This window comes from Elephas maximus, chromosome 16, assembly GCF_024166365.1.
Source record: "Elephas maximus indicus isolate mEleMax1 chromosome 16, mEleMax1 primary haplotype, whole genome shotgun sequence".
Lineage (NCBI taxonomy): Eukaryota > Metazoa > Chordata > Mammalia > Proboscidea > Elephantidae > Elephas > Elephas maximus.
This window is the reverse complement of record NC_064834.1, coordinates 28359427-28383155: the sequence shown is the minus strand read 5'-3', so window position 1 is coordinate 28383155 and position 23729 is coordinate 28359427. Positions and strand designations below refer to the sequence as shown.

Sequence of the window (23729 nt, the reverse complement as noted above, 5' to 3'; positions counted from 1 at the left end):
TCTGAAGGCTATGATGAGATAGCACATTTCTCTGACCAGTATTACTAGCCCTGAAAAACTAAAACCCAACAGAGCCCAGGTCTAACCACATTAATGAAGAACACATTTCAAGGACTCTTCTGCCCAACCACAGGGAGAACCAAGTCTTCGTCGGAATGGGTGCAATGGCGGTCTTAGTTTAGGTGCCCTTCAAATTCACTAAACGGAGTTTTATACATATTCATCACCTGACATGTGATTTTGCTGCCTGCACAAACAAAATGATTACATTGCCATCTTGGTGACTTGGGAAAAATAAACAGCCTCTGATTCTGGTCTACACGCTGGAGAAAAAGGGACTGGAGTGTCCAGATGTACTTCTTTCACCTGCAGACAGGCCAGGATACCCAGAAATACACCCCTTCTAGGGTTAGGGAAGTATAAGCTCCAGCAAAAACTGGATCCAGTAAGATGGTACTGGAAGGAGAAACCACTTCTCCAGAATTGGGAGGAGGAAAGAAAGAGGGCGAACGAGGTAGTTTAAGCCTTTTGTCAGGGGAGCATGCAGATTTGGGGACTTATTAAAATTCTTCCTCTTAGTTTTATTCCTGTGTAAACAGAAAGAGAAGAATAAAGCTGTTGCATGATATTCTTCTGAACCACTCAGCTATAAATTATTTGGTAGTGGCAGCTTCGGCAGTGGTTTTTACCCACAACTTCCTTCCTCTCCTCCATATATCATCTTTCCACAGAAGCTAGGAAACTTCAACTACTTTAATTTCAGGAGACATCCTAACCTCAGGGACTGAGTCGATAATAAATAAGTAAATAAGCCATGCCACTTGGAAAGAGATCCAAAACACTTTTATTCTTGCATACTTTCAATTATCATTATCAGTAAGAATGTATCCCCTTCATGAGGATATGGTATAATAATTTCTAATACCTACGGTGGTATTATTTTCTGAGGACCAGATCCAATTTAGTATGTGAATCCAAAGTATAATGCTACAGGTCTATTTGTTATTTTAAGGTCTGAAATTTGAAACTTGGATTTGATTGAAAACAGTCGGAGATGTAATACCCAGTAGCTTCTCATCTCAGTTCTGTTCCAGGGTAAGAAAAAGAGTACTCATTAACTTTTGGCGGGGATATTGGTTGAGCAGAGTGTACGCAACAAACAAACGAGCTGACAGGGCTCCCCAAAGAACAGGAAGTGAACCTGATGCATAAATGCAGGTGGGAAAATTCACAATTGCTAAAACCATATTAATCTCAGCAACAGCAGGACTTCTAGTTGCCAGTGGTGATCAGGCCTTACCAGAGACACCAGAAATTTAAAAAAAAGTTGCATAGCTGAGGGCCAGTACAGTAAATCAAAAGAAGACTGACAAGACAGCTAAATTAATCACTCCCACCCACTGCCGTCGAGTCAATTCCGACTCATAGCGACCCTACAGGACAGGGTAGAACTGCCCAATAGAATTTCCAAGGAGCGCCTGGAAGATTCAAACTGCCAGCCTCTTGGTTAGCAGCCATAGCACTTAACCACTACGCCACCAGGGTTTCCAAACTAGTCATTAGAGCATTCTAATCACACTGCTGTTGCTCGTTGTTACGTGCCGTTTAGTCGATTCCAACTCACAGCAACCCTATGTACCACACTGCCCAGTCTTGTGCCATTCTCACAATCATTGCTATGCTTGAGCCCATCGTTGCAGCCACTGTGTCAATCCATCTCGTGAGGGTCTTCCTCTCTTTGGCTGACCCTCTACTTTACCAAGCATGATGTTCTTCTCTAGGGACTGCTCCCTCCTGATAACATGCCCAAACATGAGATGAAGGCTTGCCATCTTTACTTCTAAGGAGCATTCTGGCTGTACTTCTAAGACAGATTTGTTCATTCTTCTGGAAGTCCACGGCATATTCAATATTCTTTGCCAAGACCATAATTCGAAGGCATCAATTCTCCTTCAGTCTTCCTTATTCTTGTCCAGTGTTTGCTGATTTTACTAGTTCTTAATGATGTGGACAGTCCAGAATCTTCTATCATCAGCAAGTGAGCCTGGCACTATGGGGGGCCTTCAGTGCATTGTTCTCCATAGCAAACAGATGCAACAAAGACAGCAGGACTCAGCTCTCAAAGTCAGTGATGTAGAAGGAGATTTCAAAAGGGGAGGATAAAAAGGGCATCAGGTTTTTAAATTTCCTTTTTATAAAGATATTTTCTAACTATAAAAATAATTCACACTGCTTTTAGAAAATTAGAAGAAAGGGACATAAGAAAAATTAATGTAACCTATAAACTCACCACCCAAGCACAATCACTTTAACATTTTAAAGAACAGTCTTTTAGACTTTTATCTAACATAAACCTTATAAATTCTGAAGACTTTTGCACATAAAATATTTCTTGTGAATTTTAAGTTATAAATAATGATTAAGTTACAAACTCTCTTCAAGGATATCCAGAGCTAAATTTAAGTTCTAATGCAGGCCTGTGCTGGGCTTACCAAAAGTACTACGAGGTTCTTTTTAGGACAATGTTTTACTGGCCAGTGATCAATTCCCTGGTTTGGACTCAGAAGGATATATATTTTTCAGACAAGTGTTTCCTCAAAATGAAGATATAATTTTGTGTCTGTCCATTGGACACATACAAAAGCAAGGGAGAAAAGCTTTACACTTGTTTTTATGTGTATGTTTTTGTTTCTTTTGGTGAGAATTATCATTTCTGTAGACATTAAAGCTATTTCACAATCCTGATCTTCTAAAGGGGCAAAGGAGTTTCCTGTTGTCTTCTAATTTACACATAAATAATCCTGACTTAGTTTTTCATGGCACTGGATACCAGTTTTATCACAGTAGTTGGGAAGAGAGAAGTCCTCTCCATAACAATAATCTCATTTTCTCTCAGGATCACATAATCCCTTTAAAATATGCAGAAAAGCACTGTCCAATCACTATCAGAGATAACACACAAGCCACGGTGACAAAACAAAAATTGTTCTGTAAAGTAACCCCTCTGCAGTCTTTCTGTAAAAAACGTTAAACACTTGCATGGTGAAATCAATGCATTCACTGGTCTCTCAGTAAAATCTGGAGTATGGCTGCTCTTTTCAGGCTCTTCAGAACAAGGACCTATCTACAAGCAAACACCTAGAGAGACACATTAATCACATAGTTGGAAAGGTCTATTAGAACCAATTACTCTAAAAATCCTCCAGGTGGAGGTCAGCTCTCCATGCAGTGTGGCAGAAAATATGGGCCTTTAACAAAGGACCAGTTAGAACCCTTAAGGAAATACATATTTGGAAGTCTGGCCAGTGGATAGCATGGACCCAACAGCCGTTTCCCCTGCAGCTATGAGAGATCTCTCCAATTGGTCAACAACAGAAGGCAGATTCTTAGGTATTTATCGCATGTTGTACTAACTGGTACCTAAAAAGATCACCTATAATGCCAGAGAATAAACATAGCTATAGAATTTGCCAGAGACCTTAACCTCACACTACCTGCTATCCATTTCCTTTCAAAAGCCTAAGCACCAGGCCAGGATACAGGAGGGACTGTCTCAAGGACATGCTAACCATCCATTTGTTCAGATTCTTTAAGTTAGGTCATCAACCGTCTACTAATCCATCTGACCAAAATAAAAACCAAACCCAGTGCCGTCTAGTCGATTCCAACTCATAGTGACCCTATAGGATAGAGTAGAACTGCCCCATAGAGTTTCCAAGGAGTGCCTGGTGGATTCAAACTGCCAACCCTTTGGTTAGCAGCCATAGCACTTAACCACTACACCAATAGGGTTTTCACTAGCGCTCCCCAAACATGTCTTCTCAGAATCATACCTTTGAACTAGTATACCTTTTGTCTTGACTGAGGGCAAAAATAAGACATGGCGTCATGAAGACTTGTACTATACAAACATTACATACTAATTTTATATTCAATAAAAACAGTTTACTGTGCTATTTGGTTTATATACTATTCCATCTCTTTAAAAACATCTGCCCCAGCCCCCCAAAAAGTTTTTTTTAGGTTTTTAATATATGATTTTTTTTTCCCCTCCTGACCAACCAGAACTCTTTTTTTCTTTATTGTGGCAAAAATATATATAACAAAACATTTGCCATTTCAATATTTTTTATGTGTACAATTCAGTGACAATTAATTACATTCATCATGTCATACAACCATCAGCACTACTTGTTTCCAAATTTTTCCAACACTCTCAACAGCAACTCAGTGAAGAACTATTATTTCAGATACAAGAATTATGCAAAAAATCACTACCTTGCTCTAGGTTATGGCTTTATTTCTAGGACGCTCAGAGTTTAAATTTTAAGCTCAAGCCTTCTTATGCCAAGTGTATTGCTATAGTTAACTTCCTTTTCTGTTGTTCACAGCTCTTTTGTTTTCACTCTTACTTAGTATCTTATTTCGAGAAACATCAATATCCTTGGAAAGTAGGTAGGCTGTGATAATAAATGATGATATACTGCACAACCTTCTACCGCTGAAGATGAGCGAAAATGTGCATGACCTGGTTAGGTTCTGATGGCTTTACCATGTACTTTGGTCAAAGACTCAAAATACTAACAACCATGTAAAATGAAAAAAAAAAAGTTTCTTGCAGTGTTAAAGATTAGGGTACCTGAGTACACACTAAGAAAAACCAACCATAATTGCACCCCTATAGTCAGAAGCAACATATAGAATGAATCATCTAGTGCTGCTAAGGTGAGATACAGTCAAAGGTCAAACGAACCTTCTCCCTCCTCATTTTCTCTCTAAATCAGAACGCACATGAATAAACAAAAAGTTTCAGCACAGGAACTTTGCCATAAATTTGACAGACAACAATGCCTGGGCACCTTATTCTACACATTTCAAGAACTACTATACAAATCAATTTCTCTTCTTTTTTTTTTTTAAATACAACTAGAAGGTATCTTTATCCAGTAATTAGGTAGACAAGTGAGAATTAAAAAAAAGACAGGGGTAAAAGTGCCTGGCCCATTGTATATGCGTTTTTACACCAAAGCTTGCTGTACAATAGTACAGGATCATCTACGTAGAGAGGTAAGATACAAATTTAGGAAAATTTTTAAAAAGACTTAAATATCTTTTTATAACCTCACTTAAATACAATATTTCACCTCAATTAATGAATGTAATTTTTAGTGATGCTAGCTAGTTTTATGCCTGCTCACTATTTTGGACATGCGATGCTAAAGAATGAATGACAACTAAATATCCCACTTGTCTCCCCTGAACATGTTGCACTTTCGTATTTCACTAGCAAGGTGGGGGAGGGGGCGGGAAATGAGCCACTGAACCCCAGAGACCAGATCATTCCGTATGTTTTCTGTGGTGTTTTCCATATACTATTAGAGATTAACACTGTCATCAGTTTTTAATATCACACATCAGTCTAATATCTGTTCAGTGATACATTCCTCACCTGAGCATGGTTTGTTGTATGTAATTTTAACCATCACGGATACTTCTTTTCTCCCTGAAAGTGACATTTCACTTCATGTACTCATATTTGAGTACAAATGACTCAGCTCTGGCTGCCAAAAAGGTTGATGGTGAATTCATTATAGACACAACATAAAAGGAGAAAGAAACTTCGCATTTGACGTTAAACTCCGTTATTCCCAGAATGCTACCGACTGCATTATGTAATTTCTCCTAGGATAAGGCTTCATACTCATCAGCAATTTTCTGAAGTACTCCGGGTACAAAATGTCTTACCTTACCTAAGAAGATGAGCTACGACACCCCAGCCTTGACTACCACACTGCCACCATCTTTACCTGGGTATTTTTAACCTCCGAAGGACCTGAGATGCAACCTCATCGCAAATGTTTCCAGCAAAGTGCCCCATCCAAGTCTTTTTTTCTTTCCTAGAGAGGAAAATTCGGCAGGGAAGATGAGACGGTAGAAAAGATAACTTACCTGCATCAATTTTCTGGAGAGCTCATTAGTGAGGAACTCTTCTTCCTTCTCGTAATTGACTGCAAGGGTTTCTTTCTCCTTCTGTAAAGCTTGGATTTTCTTGAATAAAGTGTTACTGATGAATTCTTCCTCTTGCTCAGCCCTGGCTTGCTGTTTAAAAAAAAAATTAAGAGAGAACAAAACAAAAACACATGTTAAGCAAATAGGAAATTCACTAATTGAAATATAGTTCTTTAGTTTCAAAGTGGGTACCCATTTTAATTAGAGCTCTATTTTTAACTATGAACCGGCACATCCCAAGAAGCACAAACCAGACGAGCTGAGCAGCAACCATAAAAGCAAATGTTACTACTATGGCAAAGGACCCTCCTGTGCTATGTACTATCCTCTTCTTAAACGGACATTGTTGCTAGCTGCCATCGAGTTGGCCCCTGACTCAGGGCAACCCCAAACACAACATGCCACCCTCATGACAGGTTGCGGATCATCAGACCATTGTGCTCCACAGGGTTTTCACTGGCTGGTTTTCAGAAGTAGAATCACCAGGCCTTTCTTCCTAGTCTTTCTTTGGAAGCTCTGCTAAAACCTGTTCAGCATCATAGGAACATACAAGCCTCCACTGGCAGACAGGTGGAGGCTCTGCATGTGGTACACTGGCTGGAAGCTGAACCCAGACCTCCCGTGTGGAAGGTAAGAATTCTACCACTGAGCCACCAGCGCGTCATTCTTAAAGTCATACTTCAAAGAAATTAGCCAAGACCATCCTGTCGTTTTTAAGCAGCAATCCCAAGTCCAACAGAATACAGAACACTGGTTCGATTCTGCGGTATGTGCGCTGATTTGTGACAACCTTCTGCATGTCCCTACATACAGCACAGAGGTTTATAATTAAAATATTTAGGGGACTGGTATAGAGAAGTTCAACGTACTTAAAAGCAACATCATGTCACTTACTTAGGATGTTACTGAAACGGTTTGGATATGCCATTAGAAAAGGCGTACAGAGACACATGGGCACATTTATATATTCATTGACTACTGAACAGAAAGAAATACACCAAACGGCTAAAAAGTCATTATTGCAAGATAGTGGGAATCTAGGGGGTGGAGGGTAAGGCCGAATGGGAGGAGTTTCATCTTTGACTTTATTTTCCTTTCGGGGAGTTTTTTGGGGAGAAGGACCAGGACAGGCATTACTGAATTTTCAAAATATGGGAGGAAAGAAGGTCTGACATAATTCAGTAGAGATGAAAATATTCTTCTGTAGATCCCCCCCAAAATGCTTCAACGGAAGAAACAGAAAAATCTAACAATCCTTGAAGGAAATTCATCTTTCCACAAAGAGCTTACTTGTCTCAAATAGGCTCAATGCTATTCAAAGCACTTTTTAAACTGCAACGTTTTGATGCATTCATCCCAAAAAATGCATTTCCAGTGTTTCTGCCAAGTGCGGGAGAGTTACATGAATCCCAAGCCTCCAATCACCTGTCACTTATAAAAATACAAGAGGGTCGGAAGAGCAGGAGAGAAAAGGGTACCTGCGTTAAGCAATTACCACCTTTTATTGTAAAAAGGTCTGACAACCACTCCCAGCTCTGGTGCTTCAGATTTCTGTACATATTCGCCAGCTCCCCCAACACCCACACCCTGATATCCATGGTTTCTGTGGATTCTACAATCCCTGCTCTCAATTACAGTGGCCTTAGAGGAAGTACACCAATCCCTGAAAGTGCTTTCCAAGCAATTCTACAAAAGAGGACTACACATGTATCTTAAACTGAGAAACACTGCTACACGAAAGGTGGTAGCTTTGCCAGGAGAAGGCCTCGTACTCAAGTTCTTTAAGACACCAGTCTGGGATCGACCGGGAGGGCTGAGCAACAAAGGATATGTCATTCAGCTAATTAATTTTTATTACCAGCCAAGGACATCAAGTGAGCACTCCCTATCCCCCCGTGGTTCCCTTACACACTTCACATTTCATTAGCACTTTTCAATGCGTTACTGCTTCCACCAAGGTCAAGGGAAACTGCTGTAGATCGGTACTTTCCCTCCCCCTTTAATCTTGACACATCTTCAAAGTGCATAAACTTCAAGATCTCCAGATTTCTCATACCAGTGCAATGGGCAGGAATCCAAGCCATTTACTGAGGGCATACTTGACACATATATCCAAGCCTGCAATCTGTTCAAGCTACATGTTTTTCTGGTTTTGACCAAGTTCTATATGATCTGAATGTTGATTGCTCTAAAAGAAAGGTCGAGAGGCACTGTACTGCTTCTGCTGTCGGTTCTGTATTTAGAATTCAAAAGGGTGTTTGCCATCCATGCAAAAGGCCTGATTATCAACCAGACTCAACATCTTACCCACATTACACATTTAATGTTTTAGGCAACCGGCAAATTTAATCGTAAACAGTAAAAGGGAACCAGACAGAAGATCATACTACCACCTTCCCTTCCCTCTTACATAGGGGCCTAGAGATGAGAAATTGAAAACAAGAGGCTGGACCCTAAGAGTTACCTTCTTCCTACCCCCAATACCCTCATCTAACCATTAAGTTACACGGACAACAGATTTCAGTGTAATATTCTTTAAAAAAAACTCTGAGATAAGAAATAGATTAGTGGTTGTCTAAGCTGGGGTGGATGGAGGGTTGGGGATGACTGCTAATGGGTATGGGGTTTCTTTTGGGGGTATTAAAATGTTCTGGAATTAAAACAACCTTGTGACTATATTAAAAACATATTAAATGGGTGAATTTTACAGTATGTGAATTATATCTCAATGAAAAAAAAAACCTCTGAAAATCTGCAGGGTTTGTAGCTCAAAGGAAAGAATCCTGGGAACACTGTGGTAAAGCACTCAGTTGTTAACTGAAAGGTCAAGGGTTCAAACCCTTCACCTGCTCTGCAGGAGTCTGCTTCTGGAAATATTACAGCCTTGGAAACACTATAGGGAGTTCAACTCTGTCCTATACCGTCACTATGAGTGAGAATCAACTCAATAGCAATGGGTTTGATTGGTTATGGTTAGTTCAAAGGAGGAGTCTTTGGGTGGTACAAACAATTAAGCACTCAACTACTAACCAAAAGGTTGGTGGTTCAAACCCACCCAAAGGCGGCTTGGAAGAAAAGCCTGGCCATCTACTTCCTAAAGGCCACAGCTCTGACAATCCTGTGGAGTGCAGTTCTACTCTACACACATGGGGTCGCCACGAGTCGGAATCGACTCAATCGCAACTGGTTTGTTTTTGTTTTTTTTTCGGGGGGTGGGGAGAGTTGGTAGTTCAGAGAGCATTTTTTTCTTTGTTGTGTTTTTCCCAGGGAATGCAGCAGAAAGAGAAAAAAAAAGTGCTTCCCAAAGTAAGTGACCCATCAACAGCTGTGGGCAGCTGAGGCACTGGCAAACAACATTATTCATCACTGCAGAATAGCCACTTGTTTCTTGGCAAAGCCCATCAAGCAGCAAATGCCACTTTTAGGATCCCTAAATAAATAACAGGAACCGTTACGATGCCTGTGAAGGCCTATCTAATGTAGCGAAACACAATGCAGATCTTACCAGAGGCCTCCTTAGCTAAGTCTTTCCTACTTCTTGGTTCTCACTGGGAGGATGTTATTCTGCCCCCCACAGAAACTGAAAGCTCAGAGAAAACCATCCAGAAAAGTAAGATTCCCAGTCCCCAATACATAAAACCCAGCTCGCCCTTCTGACAACATGCATAAGACCTTGACTCTCAGAGAATAAGCCACGTATCACAGACAAGGATTAAGCATCCATTTTGGCTGATCCACCCTGCTGCCTTCTCCCCATGTTCTGTGTACTATCTCAATCTTAGTCTTAGTCCTGGTTTTCTACTTGAGCTGCAAAACAAATTACCTTCCCATTTTATTCCCCCAAAAGAAGCCAGGAGCCAAGTACACACAGCCAGGTAGCAAAGAAGCAAGCCCCAGCCACCGTTTGTAGGTACTATGAGGGGGACAGACTGGGAGCAGACAGTGGGTGGACAGAGGGGAAATAAAATAGGCTGCCTTATGAAGCTGTATCATCAGGTTTGATGATCAGGATAGTTTCCTTTTTATTTGAAGTGCTTGAAAATCACCCAATACCTAAATACACCCAAATTCAAAAATAAAGCTGCCTTTCAAATACTAAACAAATGCATCAAGATTCACTGTGAGCTCTCATCAACAAAGAAAATGTGGAAAAAAAAAAATTAGGAACTCATTGAAGGAAGAAATCTGTTATTAGTGTTTTGGATACGTTTGCAGAACTGAAGACTGGGGAAATCAAAGAATTAGTCATTCTGTTTTCATGATCAATATGTTTCTAGTTGCTATGCTTAGAAACAGTGAATTTGGTATAATCTTCACTCGTTACTTGGTGTCTGTTATTTAACACATTGTCCCTCACCCAGCAGTACTTACTCAATACCTGTTAACATGAGGACTACAGTATAAAGCATCTCTCCATCATTCTTTCCCCATCCCAAGAAAGAACCAACACACAAAAAAAAAGTGAAACAAAAAAAAAAAAAAAGGGAAGGAGAAAGGGGTGGTGGGAGTGACTGGAGAAACTTACCAGATCCTCTGGGAAAAATACACACCAAAAAAAATTCTTCAGTTATCTTCTCCTGAGTCATCCCATATTTAGATGATCACATTATAAATGAAAGTAATTTTTGGTGGTTAAGGAAAATACAGGTTGTTCTGACCTACTGTTATTGTAACCAGGGAACAAATTTGACAGAAGATTCCAGTGTGATTGTTTAGTGGTTCTCCTATCATTGGCATTTTAGAGATCGAGGGTTAGCAGAGAAAGAAAAATTCAAAAACTCTGAACAACAGCATCCATTGCTGATGAGAAAATCCAGATACCAAAGACAAAATCACGTGGGATGACTCGACTCATGATATGTCAAGCCCAAGAAAAAGGACAGTTTTCCCAGCAAGAAATTACAGGCAAATACCTGCTTGGTAGCAGCCATACGTAAAGGAGAAGATCAGGATAAAGTTCAAGTGGGTACCCAATACATTTGCATTTGTTTAAAAAAAAAAAAAAAACTTCTTTTAAGTTAGTTGGTGACGTGTTTTAATAGCAAAGAATCATAAAACTAAGGTACCTATAAGTTTTAATGCTTAAGAACCCTGGCACACCCTATATATTATTTTGATTATTTAAATTTATATATCTATCTAAATGTGTTCTTCTAATTATTTAAATTTACTAGATGGAAATGGGTTTGATTTGGTTTTTATTGTGTTGTCTATTCAAACCTCAATTTTAATGACCTTAACATCTCAATTCAAAATAGCATCTGAAACCATAGAGTTATGATGGCAGGATCCACCCAACACACACAGGGGGTGGAAAAAACTGTTATTTACTAGGTGATACCACTGCACATATCGATTGTTCCAGGAGATGCTCGGAATTTAGCAGCATCCCTCATGACTGATGACTGAAAGCTGGCTGGCACTTACAGGATTAGAGGGAGTATTATTCATGCCAATGAGTTTGTCAGCATAAACCACTGTCCAGTGGAAATCTGTCACATTTAAGTACTAATACCGTGTGGAACATAACAAACTATTAATAACATTGCAAAGGATAGGAATTCCAGAACGCTTAATTCTGCTCATTAGGAATCTGTATACAGACCAAGAGGCCATCCATTCGAACAGAACAAGGGGATACTGTGTGGTTTAAAATCAGGAAAGGTATGTGTCAGGGTTGTATGCTTTCACCATACTTATTCAATCTGTATGCTAACAAAATAACATAAGAAACTTGACTATATGAAGAAGAACATGGCATTGGGACTGACGGAAGACTCATTAACAACCGACGATGTGCAGATGACACAACCTTGTTTGCTGAAAGTGAAGAGGACTTGAAGCACTTACTAATGAAGATCAAGTATGGATTACACCTCAACATAAAGAAAACAAAACTCCTCAGCACTGGACCAATAAGCAACATCACAATAAATGGAGAAAAGACTGAAGCTGTTAAGGGTTTCATTTTGCTTGGATCCACAATCAACACTCATGGAAAGAGCAGTCAAGAAACAACACATTACGCCGCACAAATGTGCTGCAAAGACCTCTTTAAAGTGTTGAAAAGCAAAGATGTCACTTTAAGGACTAAGGTGGGCCTGCCTCAAGCCATCACGTTTTCAATTGCCTAATATGCATGGAGGGATCAGTCCCTAGAACAGGACATCATGCTTGGTAAAGTAGAGGGTCAGCAAAAAAAAGGAAGACCCTCAACGAGATGGATTGACAGAGTGCCTGCAACAATGGGCTCAAGCGTAACAGAGATTGTGAGGATGGCACAGGACTGGGCAGTGTCTTGTTCTGTTGTACAAAGGGTCGTTATGAGTTGGAACCAACTCAACAACACCTAACAACAACAACAACATGCATGCAAAAGCTGAACAATGAATAAGGAAGACTGAAGAAGAAATGACGCCTTTTAATTACGGTGCTGGCGAAGAACATTAAATGCACCATGGACAGCCACAAGAACGAACAAGTCTGTCTTGGAAGAAGTATAGCCAGTATGCTTCTTAGAAGCAAGGATGACGAGACTTCATCTCAAGTACTTTGGACACGTTATCAGGAGGGACCAGTCCCCGGAGAAGGATATCATGCTCGGTAAAGTAAGAGGGTCAGCAAAAAAGAGAAAGACCCTTAATAAGATGGACTGACACAGTGGCTGCAACAATGGACTCAAATATAGCAACGACTGTGAAGATGGTACAGGACCAGGCAGTGTTTTGTGCTATTGTACGTAGAGTCACTGTGGTTGGGAACCAACTTGATGGCACCTTAAAACACTACTACAGGAGTAAGGAGCCCCGCTGGCGCAGTGGTTAAGAGCTCTGTTGCTAACCAACGAACCCCTATGGGGTCGCTATGAATCAGAAATAGGCTTGATGGCAATGGATGGGCATATTAGCCCTGGTGGCGGAGTGGTTAAATGCTCAGGTTCAGCTGCTAACCCAAATATCATTGGTTCGAACCCACCAGCCACTCCATGGGAGAAAGATGTGGTAGTCTGCTTCCAAAAAAATTAAAGCCTTGGAAACCCTATGGAGCAGTTCTACTCTGTCCTATAGGGTAGCCATGAGTCAGTGTCAACTCAACAGCAACAGGTTTACAACACAGACGGGGGGCAGATGACACAGAAGACAAGCCCATATATACCTCTGTTTCTCTGTTAGAAGAACTTTTAAGGAGACAATTTCAGTTAGACGCCTGAGTATTACAATTCTCTATTTAGTCTAGAGAAGCACTAGGCTATTTTGTGCTTCCGCCATATACTGCACAACAGCTTACAGTAAAAGCAATTGTCGATAAATTAAAGCATGTATCTTATTTATCTCATTCCAGTATCGCCAGCACATCAGTAAGTACATAAAGATAAGGGGCAGGAATCATCAGTTAGGCCTCACAACTGTGCTGCTCCTCCCCCGATGCTATGCCTAGGCCCTTGTTACAGGAGTGCTGGGCAAGGAGAAAGCAGCACTACGGTGAGTTCCGGGACATGAAGAGCTCCAAAACTTGAGGCTCCAAAGGACCCTGACAGTTACTAAGGTTTATCAGTCATGTGATGCCTGAAGCCCCTTCAGTGCCTCTGAAACCATCTTTAGGCAAAGATTAGTTAATGCCCGCCTCCCCCCCCCCGCCCCCCCACTAGTCTGCTGTGGGCCCACAGATGTCCTTCTGTGCATTTCCTGTTACACACGGTTAGTACATAGCTCCACGTACACATCTCACCACATGAATTCAACACCCAATCTGGTCCATACCTGGATCAAGAAGGCAAGTCCACTGGTCACTTGTTTGGATTTAGAGCAATGTGAATTTGCCACAGAAGTTTGTGTAACTCATGCTTGATTTATGAACTTATTGTGCATAGGTGACAAAGAGTTCACTTGCTGGTCCGCAGGCCACACTTTGAATAGTGCTGGCTCAGGGGATGTTCATACACACTGCCAGGCTCTAGACTCAGACTGCCTGGTTTACAGTGTGGTTGTTCCTGCCTCTGCTGTGTGATCCCAGGAGAGTCATGTGACCTCTATGCCGCCATTTGCTCCTCTGTAAATGAAAATAATGGCACCTTCCTCTGGGTTGGTTGTGAGGAAAAATTGAAATAATTCATATAAAGTGTATCATCACACTGCCTTGCATGATTAAGACCTCAAGAGATACCTACAAGAAGGGCTGGGGAGGGGGAACGGATTGATTAATGAAAATACAATGAAGACTTCTGTTGTCTTCCTTCAATTAACAAAAAGGGGAAAAGGACAAAATTATGGTGTATCCACAAAAAGAAATATAGTGGAATCATGAAAAAGAATATTGTTCCAACATACTGACATAAAAGTATATCCAGCAACAATGGTTAAGTGAAATCCAAAGCTGAATGTGTATATATAAAGTAGAGAAGCCCTGCTGAGCTCCCAAATATCACACACACAAGGACATAAACTACTATAAGTCATCAGAAGTAAAAATCTATTTAGGATCCCACACACATACACTACCCTACCCTCACACCCCACAAAGACTTCAATATTCAAATTCTCATAAGCTATAAAAATAACTTTATATAAAGTATTTAAGGAAATTCAATACAGTGGACTAGGAGAAAAGACAAAAAAAAAAATCAGGTAGTTTGAAAAAGAAAATAGAACTTTTCGAAAAACATCTTTAAGTCCATCTTGCATTTTGGATTTAGACAGCAAATTCAACACAGCTCAACAGCAATTTAAAGAACTGGAAGACCTAAGAAATAATCCCAAAAATGTGGCACAAAGAAACAAGAAGACAGAAAATGTGAAAGGTACCAAAAGATACAGGAAGGAAAAACAAAACCACATCTAACTAAAGACTATGAAATATACTAAAGAGGAAAAAGAGGATGAGAATATTGAGGCGATGGCTGAAAATTTCTCAGAACTAATGCAAGACATGAATCTATAGATGCAGGAAGCACAAGGTATGTACCAAGAGGGGTATGGTGTTGGTGGGCAAGTCCTCTGCTAGTTTCACTTGGCTTACGCGTATGTCTGCATTCGGCTGAAGGGACAGCTGAGCCAGAATATCCCAGATCAAGAATAGGAAATAGACTCCCCTTCTTGATGGGACCAAACCAAACCCAAACCCATTCCCATTGCCACCAAGTCAATTCCAACTCATAGCGACCCTACAGGACAGAGTAGAGTTGCCCCATATGGTTTCCAAGGAATGCCTGGTAGATTCGAACTGCCAACTCCTTTGATTAGCAGCCGTAGCTCTTAACCACTATGCCACCAGGGCTTCCTCTTGATGGAAGAGCAGTAAAATATTGTGCCCATAATTTTCAGTATACCACACTCAACCAGGACACTTCCATTTTCTACACATCTTCCCTTCTTTTGAAGGCACAGATTTTCTAAAATCTCTCAAGGCTTTTCAGTAACTTATCAGCAAGGGAGAGGAACAACTGCAGAATTTGGTTAGCACGTTAGGTCAGGTGTAAGTTAACAACCAAATTAAGTATAATCGGAAGAATTTTTGTTTTAATCTTACATGATATATTCATACTGCAAATATTCATTCTCTCTTGTTGACAGCACTTGAAATGGAAGAGCCTCAGTGTGGAGTAACAAACCATTTTCCCAATTACAAACACAGGAACTGGTCCTGCAGCATTATCATGGGCAATCTTCCCTAGACCTAGAAGTGAAACCTGTGAGAGCTGGAACTCAATGGGACTGCCTTGTTTTTCCCAGGCTCACAAGTTTTCTGCCTTTGAGAGGGTACAGTCTTACCACTTTTGTATCGCTCTCGATTAATGGAAAATAATTTGAGTTTTCCTTCTCTGACAGGTTTCTGCCTTACATACATTCCAGCTTTCACAGGTTTTACTGTATAAAGACGTTAGACAAAATCACACTCCCTGTGTATGGGGGTCTAAGGTCTGTGCCTCACAGAGTCACAAACCACACATTTGTACAAATAAGTGTCACAAACTAGATGTCTAAACAGAAAGGGAGAAATGACCATATCAGTGACTGTGATTTATGATTGACACCATCGATGAACTTAAATCCAAGATCTTTAGATTGATCAATTACTGTCCCCAAATCATATTTTGGCTCAGACAACAATGCCACTATGGGAAATTATTCATTACTCTTAGACGTGCTCCTATGGCTGAGGCCTCCTTCAGTTATTCACGAGAAAACCAGCAATGCCACAACTTCTTCAACTCTCCCTTCTCCGGGAGACCTACCCCTGAGGTGCTACGGCAGTGACTGAGGCTGGGGAACAGGGATATGAACTGGTTACAGCTTTATATGCTTGGGAGATGTGACGTAATTATTACTTAGTTGCCACCTGTGACTAGAAAAGGAGTTATTCAAGTACCTCCTACTCCAAACAATCAACAGAGGGAGCTCTGGGGTAAGGTGAACTCTGTGGAAACAGGAAGTAAGGCCAATTTTAGCTGAAAAAAAGACTGAGAAATCCATCTCTCCTCCAACACCTCCCACCCACCCACAAGCTTACATTCCCAAGGTCAGAAAAGTCTTAAAGAAAATTAAAAACAGCAACAAAAACAACAACAAAAAAATTTGAGCCAAGAATAAAACTCATTGGCAGTGAATTTCACCTGGGAGGGAAAATTGATTGCAAATGAATATTATTTCAGACTGAATACTGGCCGTGACCCATCCGCCACGTACCCAACACAAAGCTTCCCTACACCGAACCCATCACTGCTGAATCAATTCCAACTCACAGTGACCCTACAAAACAGTAGAGTTGCCCCAAGAGGTTTCCAAGGAGCAGCTGGTGGATTCAAACTGCCGACCTTTTGGTTAGCAGCCAAGGTCTTAACTATTATGCCACCAGGGCTCCTCCCTACACCAGGAACCCTGTTATTCTAAACATGTTTGCACTGCTCTGACATGGGCAGAGGTGGTAAGCCTTAACCCTACCTGCAGTACGCAACCCCGCCTACACCTCTTCTTCAATAAAAAGTTCCCAATCAGAAGAACTGGCAAGTAGAAAAAGAACCTACCAGGTTTTTAAAATGTAATTCAACACATATGATGGAGCGAGCATCTCCTGCATGGCAAGTGCTGTGTGAATATGGCAAAGAATAACGCAGATATGGTTCCTGCCCTGAAGGGGTATATAATCTTCCTAGGAATTAAAGGAAAGCAACATCCTTAATCCATATGCTTTGTAATTGGCCTTGGAATGGTCTTGACTCCATAACATAACCTAAAGAATAAAGGGATTTAAAATGGGATTAAGCTACTCAGAAAAAAAGGCTATTTTATCCATGACAGCAATAAAAGAAAGATAGCACGCTACTTAAGGCCTGGGGTTTGGTACATAAGCACTCAAACATGTGCTAAATAAGTATCTAGCATAATCTTACACAAATACAGACACATCTCTTTGGGTGGTGCACGTATTAATACGTTCAGCTGTTAATCAAAAGTTTGGCGGCTGGAGTCCACCCAGAGGCACCTGTGAGGAAAGGTCTGGCAATCTACTCCTGAAAAACCAGCCACTGAAAGCTGTAGGGAGTACAGTTTTACTCAGACACACATGGGGCTGCCATGAGTCAGGAGTTGTCATGAGTTGGGGGTCAACTCAACAGCAGCTAACAACAACACACACACACACATTTTTAACTCTATGGAGCCCATTCCTATAATAATATTGGCAGCCCATGTTTAAGTATCAATTATACATAGGACACTATGGGCAGGCTCATGCATACATCTCATTTAATTCATACACTGCCTCCATACACAGCCCCACCCACATCATACCTGGGAAAACAAGGGCTCAGAGAGGCCAAGCAGCTTGTCCAAGGACTCAAAGCTACTAAGTATCAGGACTATAGTTCTAACCTAAACCCTGGACTGACTCTAAAGCTCCTAGTCTTTCTATATATAGCCTACATTCAACATTCCAGTAACGTTGGGCCAAAGGGTACCGCATCATGCTCTAGAAGCCAGCATCCACTAATCTCACAACTAAAGCCAAGGTTATTTATGCCTCATGGTACCTGAGCATCACAAAGCAGCTCATTGTTGGGAAGAGACACCCTGTAATTGTTTTTCCAAACCAAGAATAACTAACATTGGGTGACTGACAGGTAATCTTTAGGAACTGCAAAAGAGCCACATTTTGCTACTGCGACTACAACTGCAAGTAGAGAACTTATATTTCCTAATAGCATACACATCACCGTATTTGGTGCTCCTGTGTGTTGACAGCATGCTCTGGTAATTTCATTTCACTTCACATGCTCTTCTCCCTTCCTCTTTCAGATACTGACTTAAAGATGTATCTGTTGAGAGTGCGGGGAGATGTGCCAGAGAGGCCCAAGGGGCAGGCCTGCCACAAGCAGACCAGTAAGGATATGGATTCAATACGATAAAGAAATAGCAGGATAAGAAAAGTCACACCCCACATATCTAAAAACGAATACCCTTTCATGTATCTCTCAAAAGCCAAGGGAAGTCAGAGAAGACAGCACACCCTGTACTTGTCATGGCCCAAAGATCTCAGTGTAGTGGTACAAGCAAGGAGATTAAATAGGACATCAAACAATTTAGTCAGAAAGATCTCAAGCCAAGGCTTTCTCTCTCCAACCTCACCCTGACCACTCCCCTGATCTCCACACTCTTAATCAACTGCCTACCTTCCATCTCCAACTGGAGATCACAAAGGCAACTCAAGCATGTGGTTTTTAGGTTCATCAATTCTTCTTCAGTCATCCTTATTCTCTGTCCAGCTTCTGTATGCATATAAGGCTATTGAAAATACCATGGCTTGTGTCAGGCGCACCTTAGTCCTCAAAGTGACATCTTTGCTTTTTAACACTTTAACGAGGTCTTTTGCAGATTTGCCCAATGCAATACGTCATTTGATTTCCTGACTGCTGCTTCCATGGGCGCTGGTTGTGGATTCAAGTAAAATGAAATCCTTGACAACTTCAATCTTTTCTCTGTTTATCATGACTTTGCTTAGGAGACTAGTTGTGAGAATTTTTGTTTTCTTTATGTTGAAGTGCAATCCATACTTTAGGCTGTAGTTCCTCATGAATACAATTAAGGGTTCTGGAATTTCCATTTTTTGCAATGTTATCTATAATTTGTTATGATCCACACAGTCAATAAATCACAGGTAAACATCTTTCTGGTATGATCTGCTTTCAGCCAAGATCTATCTGACATCAGCAATGATATCCGTTGCTCCACGTCCTCTTCTGAATCTGGATTCAATTTCTGGCAGTTCCTTGTCAATGTACTGCTGTAACCAATTTTGACTGATCATCATTAAAATTTTACTTATGTGTGATATCAATGATAATCGTTCAATAATTCTGCGTTCTGTTTGGTTGACCTTTCTTTAGAATGGGCACAAATATGGATCTGTTCCAGTCAGCTGTCCAGGAAGCTGTCTTCCAAACTTCTTGACATAGTCAAGTGAGCACCTCCAGCGCTACATTCATTTGTTGGAACATCTCAGTTGGTATTCTGTCAATTTTCATTCCCGTCAATGCAGCTTGGACTTCTTCCTTTAATACCATCAGTTCTTGATCATATGCTTCCTCCTGAAATGGCTGAACATCAACTAATTCTTTTTGGTACAGTGACTCTGTGTATTGTTTTCATCTTTTTTTTGATGTTTCCTGTGTCGTTCCACGTTTTCCCTGTAGAATTCTTCAATAGTGCAACTTGATGCTTTGTTTTCTTCAGCTCTTTCAACTTGAGAATGGTGAGCTTGTACTTCCCTTTTGGTACTCCAATTCTGAGCTGCCCCTGCCACCAAATCTAAAGTCAGCCCCGCCTCATTTGCCACCCCATTACATTGCTTCCTTCACTACCACCAGATTTACTTCTTTATTTGTCTCCTTGCCACTCCACATCATAACGTGGGCTCCATGAGGCAGGGCTAGTGTAGCTTCAGAGCCTAGAACTGTGCCTGGCATATGGTAAGTGCTCAGATATTGGTTGAACAAATGGACACTTGCTAAGATGTGGGAAAAGCCTCTCAATCTCTTAATCTTTTCTCCCTACTCTTCTGTTACTTAGCTGTAGGGCTGTCGTTCAAGTACTAAGTCAGCTACTATTCCTACTCTTGGAGGAACTCACAGTCTAGTATTCCAGCTCTTTATAGCCTTCCACATCCCCATAATTGCTTTCACAGATGTTGTCAATACCAAAGCATGAGCCCTGTACTTAGGAGACCTAACTCTTCCACTTTTCCACCCTATCACCACTATTTACAATGTATACAGCAGCCCATTCAAGTGACCAACTGTGGGTTAAGGTTGTGTGTCAACTTGGCTGGGCCACAATTCTCAGTGCTTTGGCAGTTATGATGTAGTTTGGCAGTTACGTATAATGATGTAATCACCTCCATGATGAGATCTGATATAATGTAATCACCTCCATGACAAGATGTGCTATGAGAAGCCAATCAGTTAAAAAGGAGTTTCCTTGGGAGTGTGGCTTGTATCCAATATATATGGAATTTCTGGTAAAGCTCTCGGCTTTTACTGTGCTCTGGATCCTGCATTTGGCTCATCATCATCTGACCTCCAGTTCGAGGAACTTGAGCTAGCAGCCTGCTGTCTTACCTGCCAATCTTGAGTTTTTTAGCCTCTGCAGCCCATGAGCCAGCAGCCTGCCATTTGACCTGCTGATCTTGGATTTGTCAGCCCCTGTGGCTACATGAGTTAGGGGTAGCCTCCAGCCTGATGCCTGACCCACAGACTTAGGACTTTCCAGCCTCTACGACCACGTGACCCATTTCCTTGAGATAAATCCACCTCTCTCTCTACCTTTACATACATTATATATATATATACACATACACACACACATACATAGATACACGCATACATATATACATACATGCACACACACATATATACACACTTCACTAGTTTTGCTTCTCTAAAGAACTCAGCCTGAGACGCTAACCCTCAGCGTTAACTTCCTTCTTCTTCCATTTGATAATAGGACCCTCTCCCATTATAACTGGATGCATGACTCCCCAGCCTCCATAAAATCTAGGTCAGGCCAGGGAGCTAATTTCTGGACAATAAGTTGAGAGTGGAAGTAGCAGCATCCAATTCTGGAGTCACATCATTAAGAAGGAAACAGTTGCCATCCATACCTGTTGCCCTTCCCACAAACTGGAATCAGAACTGGCAGTTATGAGCCCGTTTCCACCACGCAGGCAAGCCTAACGCCCCGCAAGATATGCAATGAGATAAGAAGTCCCTAGGCCAGTGAGTAACCTCACGGAGAAAAATCCCCACCTACCCTGGACCACCCACCTTCCTCTGGACCTGCAGGTGAGAGCAACATCAACTCAAGTCACTGTACTTCTGAGTCTCTGTTTCAGAGGTTTAACCTCTACCCTAACACAGTTTCTGAAGTGAAAACTCATCGGTATGAGAGAAGAGACAGAGCCAAGTTTAGAAATGAAAAACTCCCCAAGATACATAAAATTAAAAAGACAAAATGCTAAAGAGTACACGCATTATGATCCCATGAGTAAAGTGTTATTTAATGAGAGCACAGAAATAAAACATTCATATACTAATAAGTATTACAAATTATAAACAATAGTCCATTATGTTATATAAAAATATTACATAAACAAACAATTCTGAATATAAAAAACTTACTAGAACTGTGCCCAGGAAATACAACAATGCCTCTGGAGAGACATAATTTTACACAACATCCCCAAGGTTAAGAACATCGTACACACTGAACACTCAAAATACCATAAAAATGAATATTCACCTTGTGTTTATATGTACACACACACACACAAACACAAATCTGGGAGGAACTACTTTACAGGCAATGGAGTCCCAAATCTTAATATCCAGACTGAACCCTGGTGGTACAGTGGTTAAGTGCTACGGCTGACAACCAAAAGGTCGGCAGTTGGAATCCACCAGGCAACCCTTGGTAACTCTATTGGGCAGTTCTACTCTGTCCTATAGGGTCGCTATGAGTCAGAATCGACTCAACAGCAACAGGTTTGTTTTTTTTTTTTTTTGAACATTCATTTGGAGCCCTGGTGGTGCAGTGGTAAAGAGCTCAGCCGCTAACCCAAAAGTCTGGCAGTTCAAATCCACCAGCTGCTCCTTTGAAACCCTACGGAGAAGTTCTACTCTGTCCTGTAGGGTCGCGATGAGTTGGAATCAACCCAATGGCAATGGGTTTTTAACACTCACTTAAAAAAAAAAAACAATAAACTATATACTGCCCAGACCCTACCCCCTGACCCACTGGATCAGATCTGAGGGGTATGGCCCCGTGGTTCCTAGGTTAGCCAGAAGAAAAGGCAGGGGCAGATGAAAAGGCACTACACTAGCAATCAACTAACCTTACCTGTAGGCCTGACTTTGCTGTTAACTCCTAATTAACCTCAGCAAGATACCTTCCTCACTAAGCCTCTGTAAACTGTCAGAGAATCTAAAGTCCCTTATGGCACAGAGGCTGATAAAGATCAGTCACATACTCAAGGGCAAGCCCTGTCATTATCAGTGGAAACTAAGGCCAAGAAAGATGGCCAGCCAGTGGGGAGCTAGGAATTAAAACCCAAATATTCCATTCAGTTTATTCCATGTTCTTTCCACAATATCAGCCTGCTTTTGGCGGGGAGGTGGGGAGAGTAAGGGGAGGGTCTGCTTTGAATAGCAACTCCCATGGGAAGTATTCCCAAAATCCTCAGTTGCTAAATGGCAGAAAGAGGACAGCACTCTGATTAAATATAAAAAAAAATATAAGAGAATACAAATTCTCCTCCAAAAGCGAAAGGTCCCTGGGATCAAGGGATTTAAAGGGGAAGAAAGGGGAAAAAAAGAAGGATTACAAAAAAACTAGAAAACTCTTAAGTCTAAAGAAATTAAATAATCTCCTATAAAAAGCACTACTAACACTGTTATCCATCCCCTTCCAAACTCTACGCTTTTTAATACATTTAACAAAACTGGTTCACATTGTACGCACACCTTATTCCTTCTCCCCACTTTCATTGTACATATTCTCTTTTGACTAAACATTCTTCCCACAATTTTTTAAAATTTTATTGTGCTTTAGGTGAAAGCTTATAGTGCAAATCAGTTTCTCATTTAAAAATTTATACACAAATTGTTTTGTGACATTGGTTGCAATCCTCACAATGTGTCAGCATCCTTTCTCTTTTCACCCCAGGTTCTCTGTGTCTATTAGTCCAGGTTTCCAGTCCCTTCCTGCCTTCTCATCTTTGCTTTTGGTCTTGGTCTCATATACTTGACTGAGCTAAGAAGCATGTTCCCAGTGTATGTTACTGTTTCTTTTATAGGCTCATCTAATCTTTGGCTGAAATGTGGACTTCAGGATCTCCCAATAATTTTTGACGTTACATATATCCTATCTTATTAACGTGCCATACAATTTCCCTACTGCCTGACATTCGAGTTGTTGCCAACGCTTCTGCCATAAGAATTGTTAAAACAAATATGCCTGAACAATGTTTTCTGCTGTACTAGCTGGATGCTCCTTCCAGCCCACGCTCCAACCTTGGGTGGGTATCAATATTCAGCTAAGACACGGGGATTTAAGCAAACACCTTCCTAAATCTGCAGCTACAAAGTCATGTCTGTTTCTTGTGCAGTTGCAGATGAGAAAAGCAGTAGCCAATTTATTTCCTGCTCATTGTCTGCTTGCTCATGCAAGGATGTC

At 41.0% G+C, this 23729-nt stretch overlaps 1 protein-coding gene across 1 annotated transcript in view; it reads right to left on the bottom strand.

The window, feature by feature from the left end:
• CCDC6 (coiled-coil domain containing 6) overlaps positions 1–23729 on the bottom strand; it is a 125666-nt gene that overhangs the window by 57384 nt on the left and 44553 nt on the right. The window contains exon 2 of the mRNA XM_049854757.1: positions 5950–6099. Within this exon, the coding sequence (XP_049710714.1) occupies positions 5950–6099 (150 nt within the window). The remainder of the gene's footprint in view (positions 1–5949; positions 6100–23729) is intronic.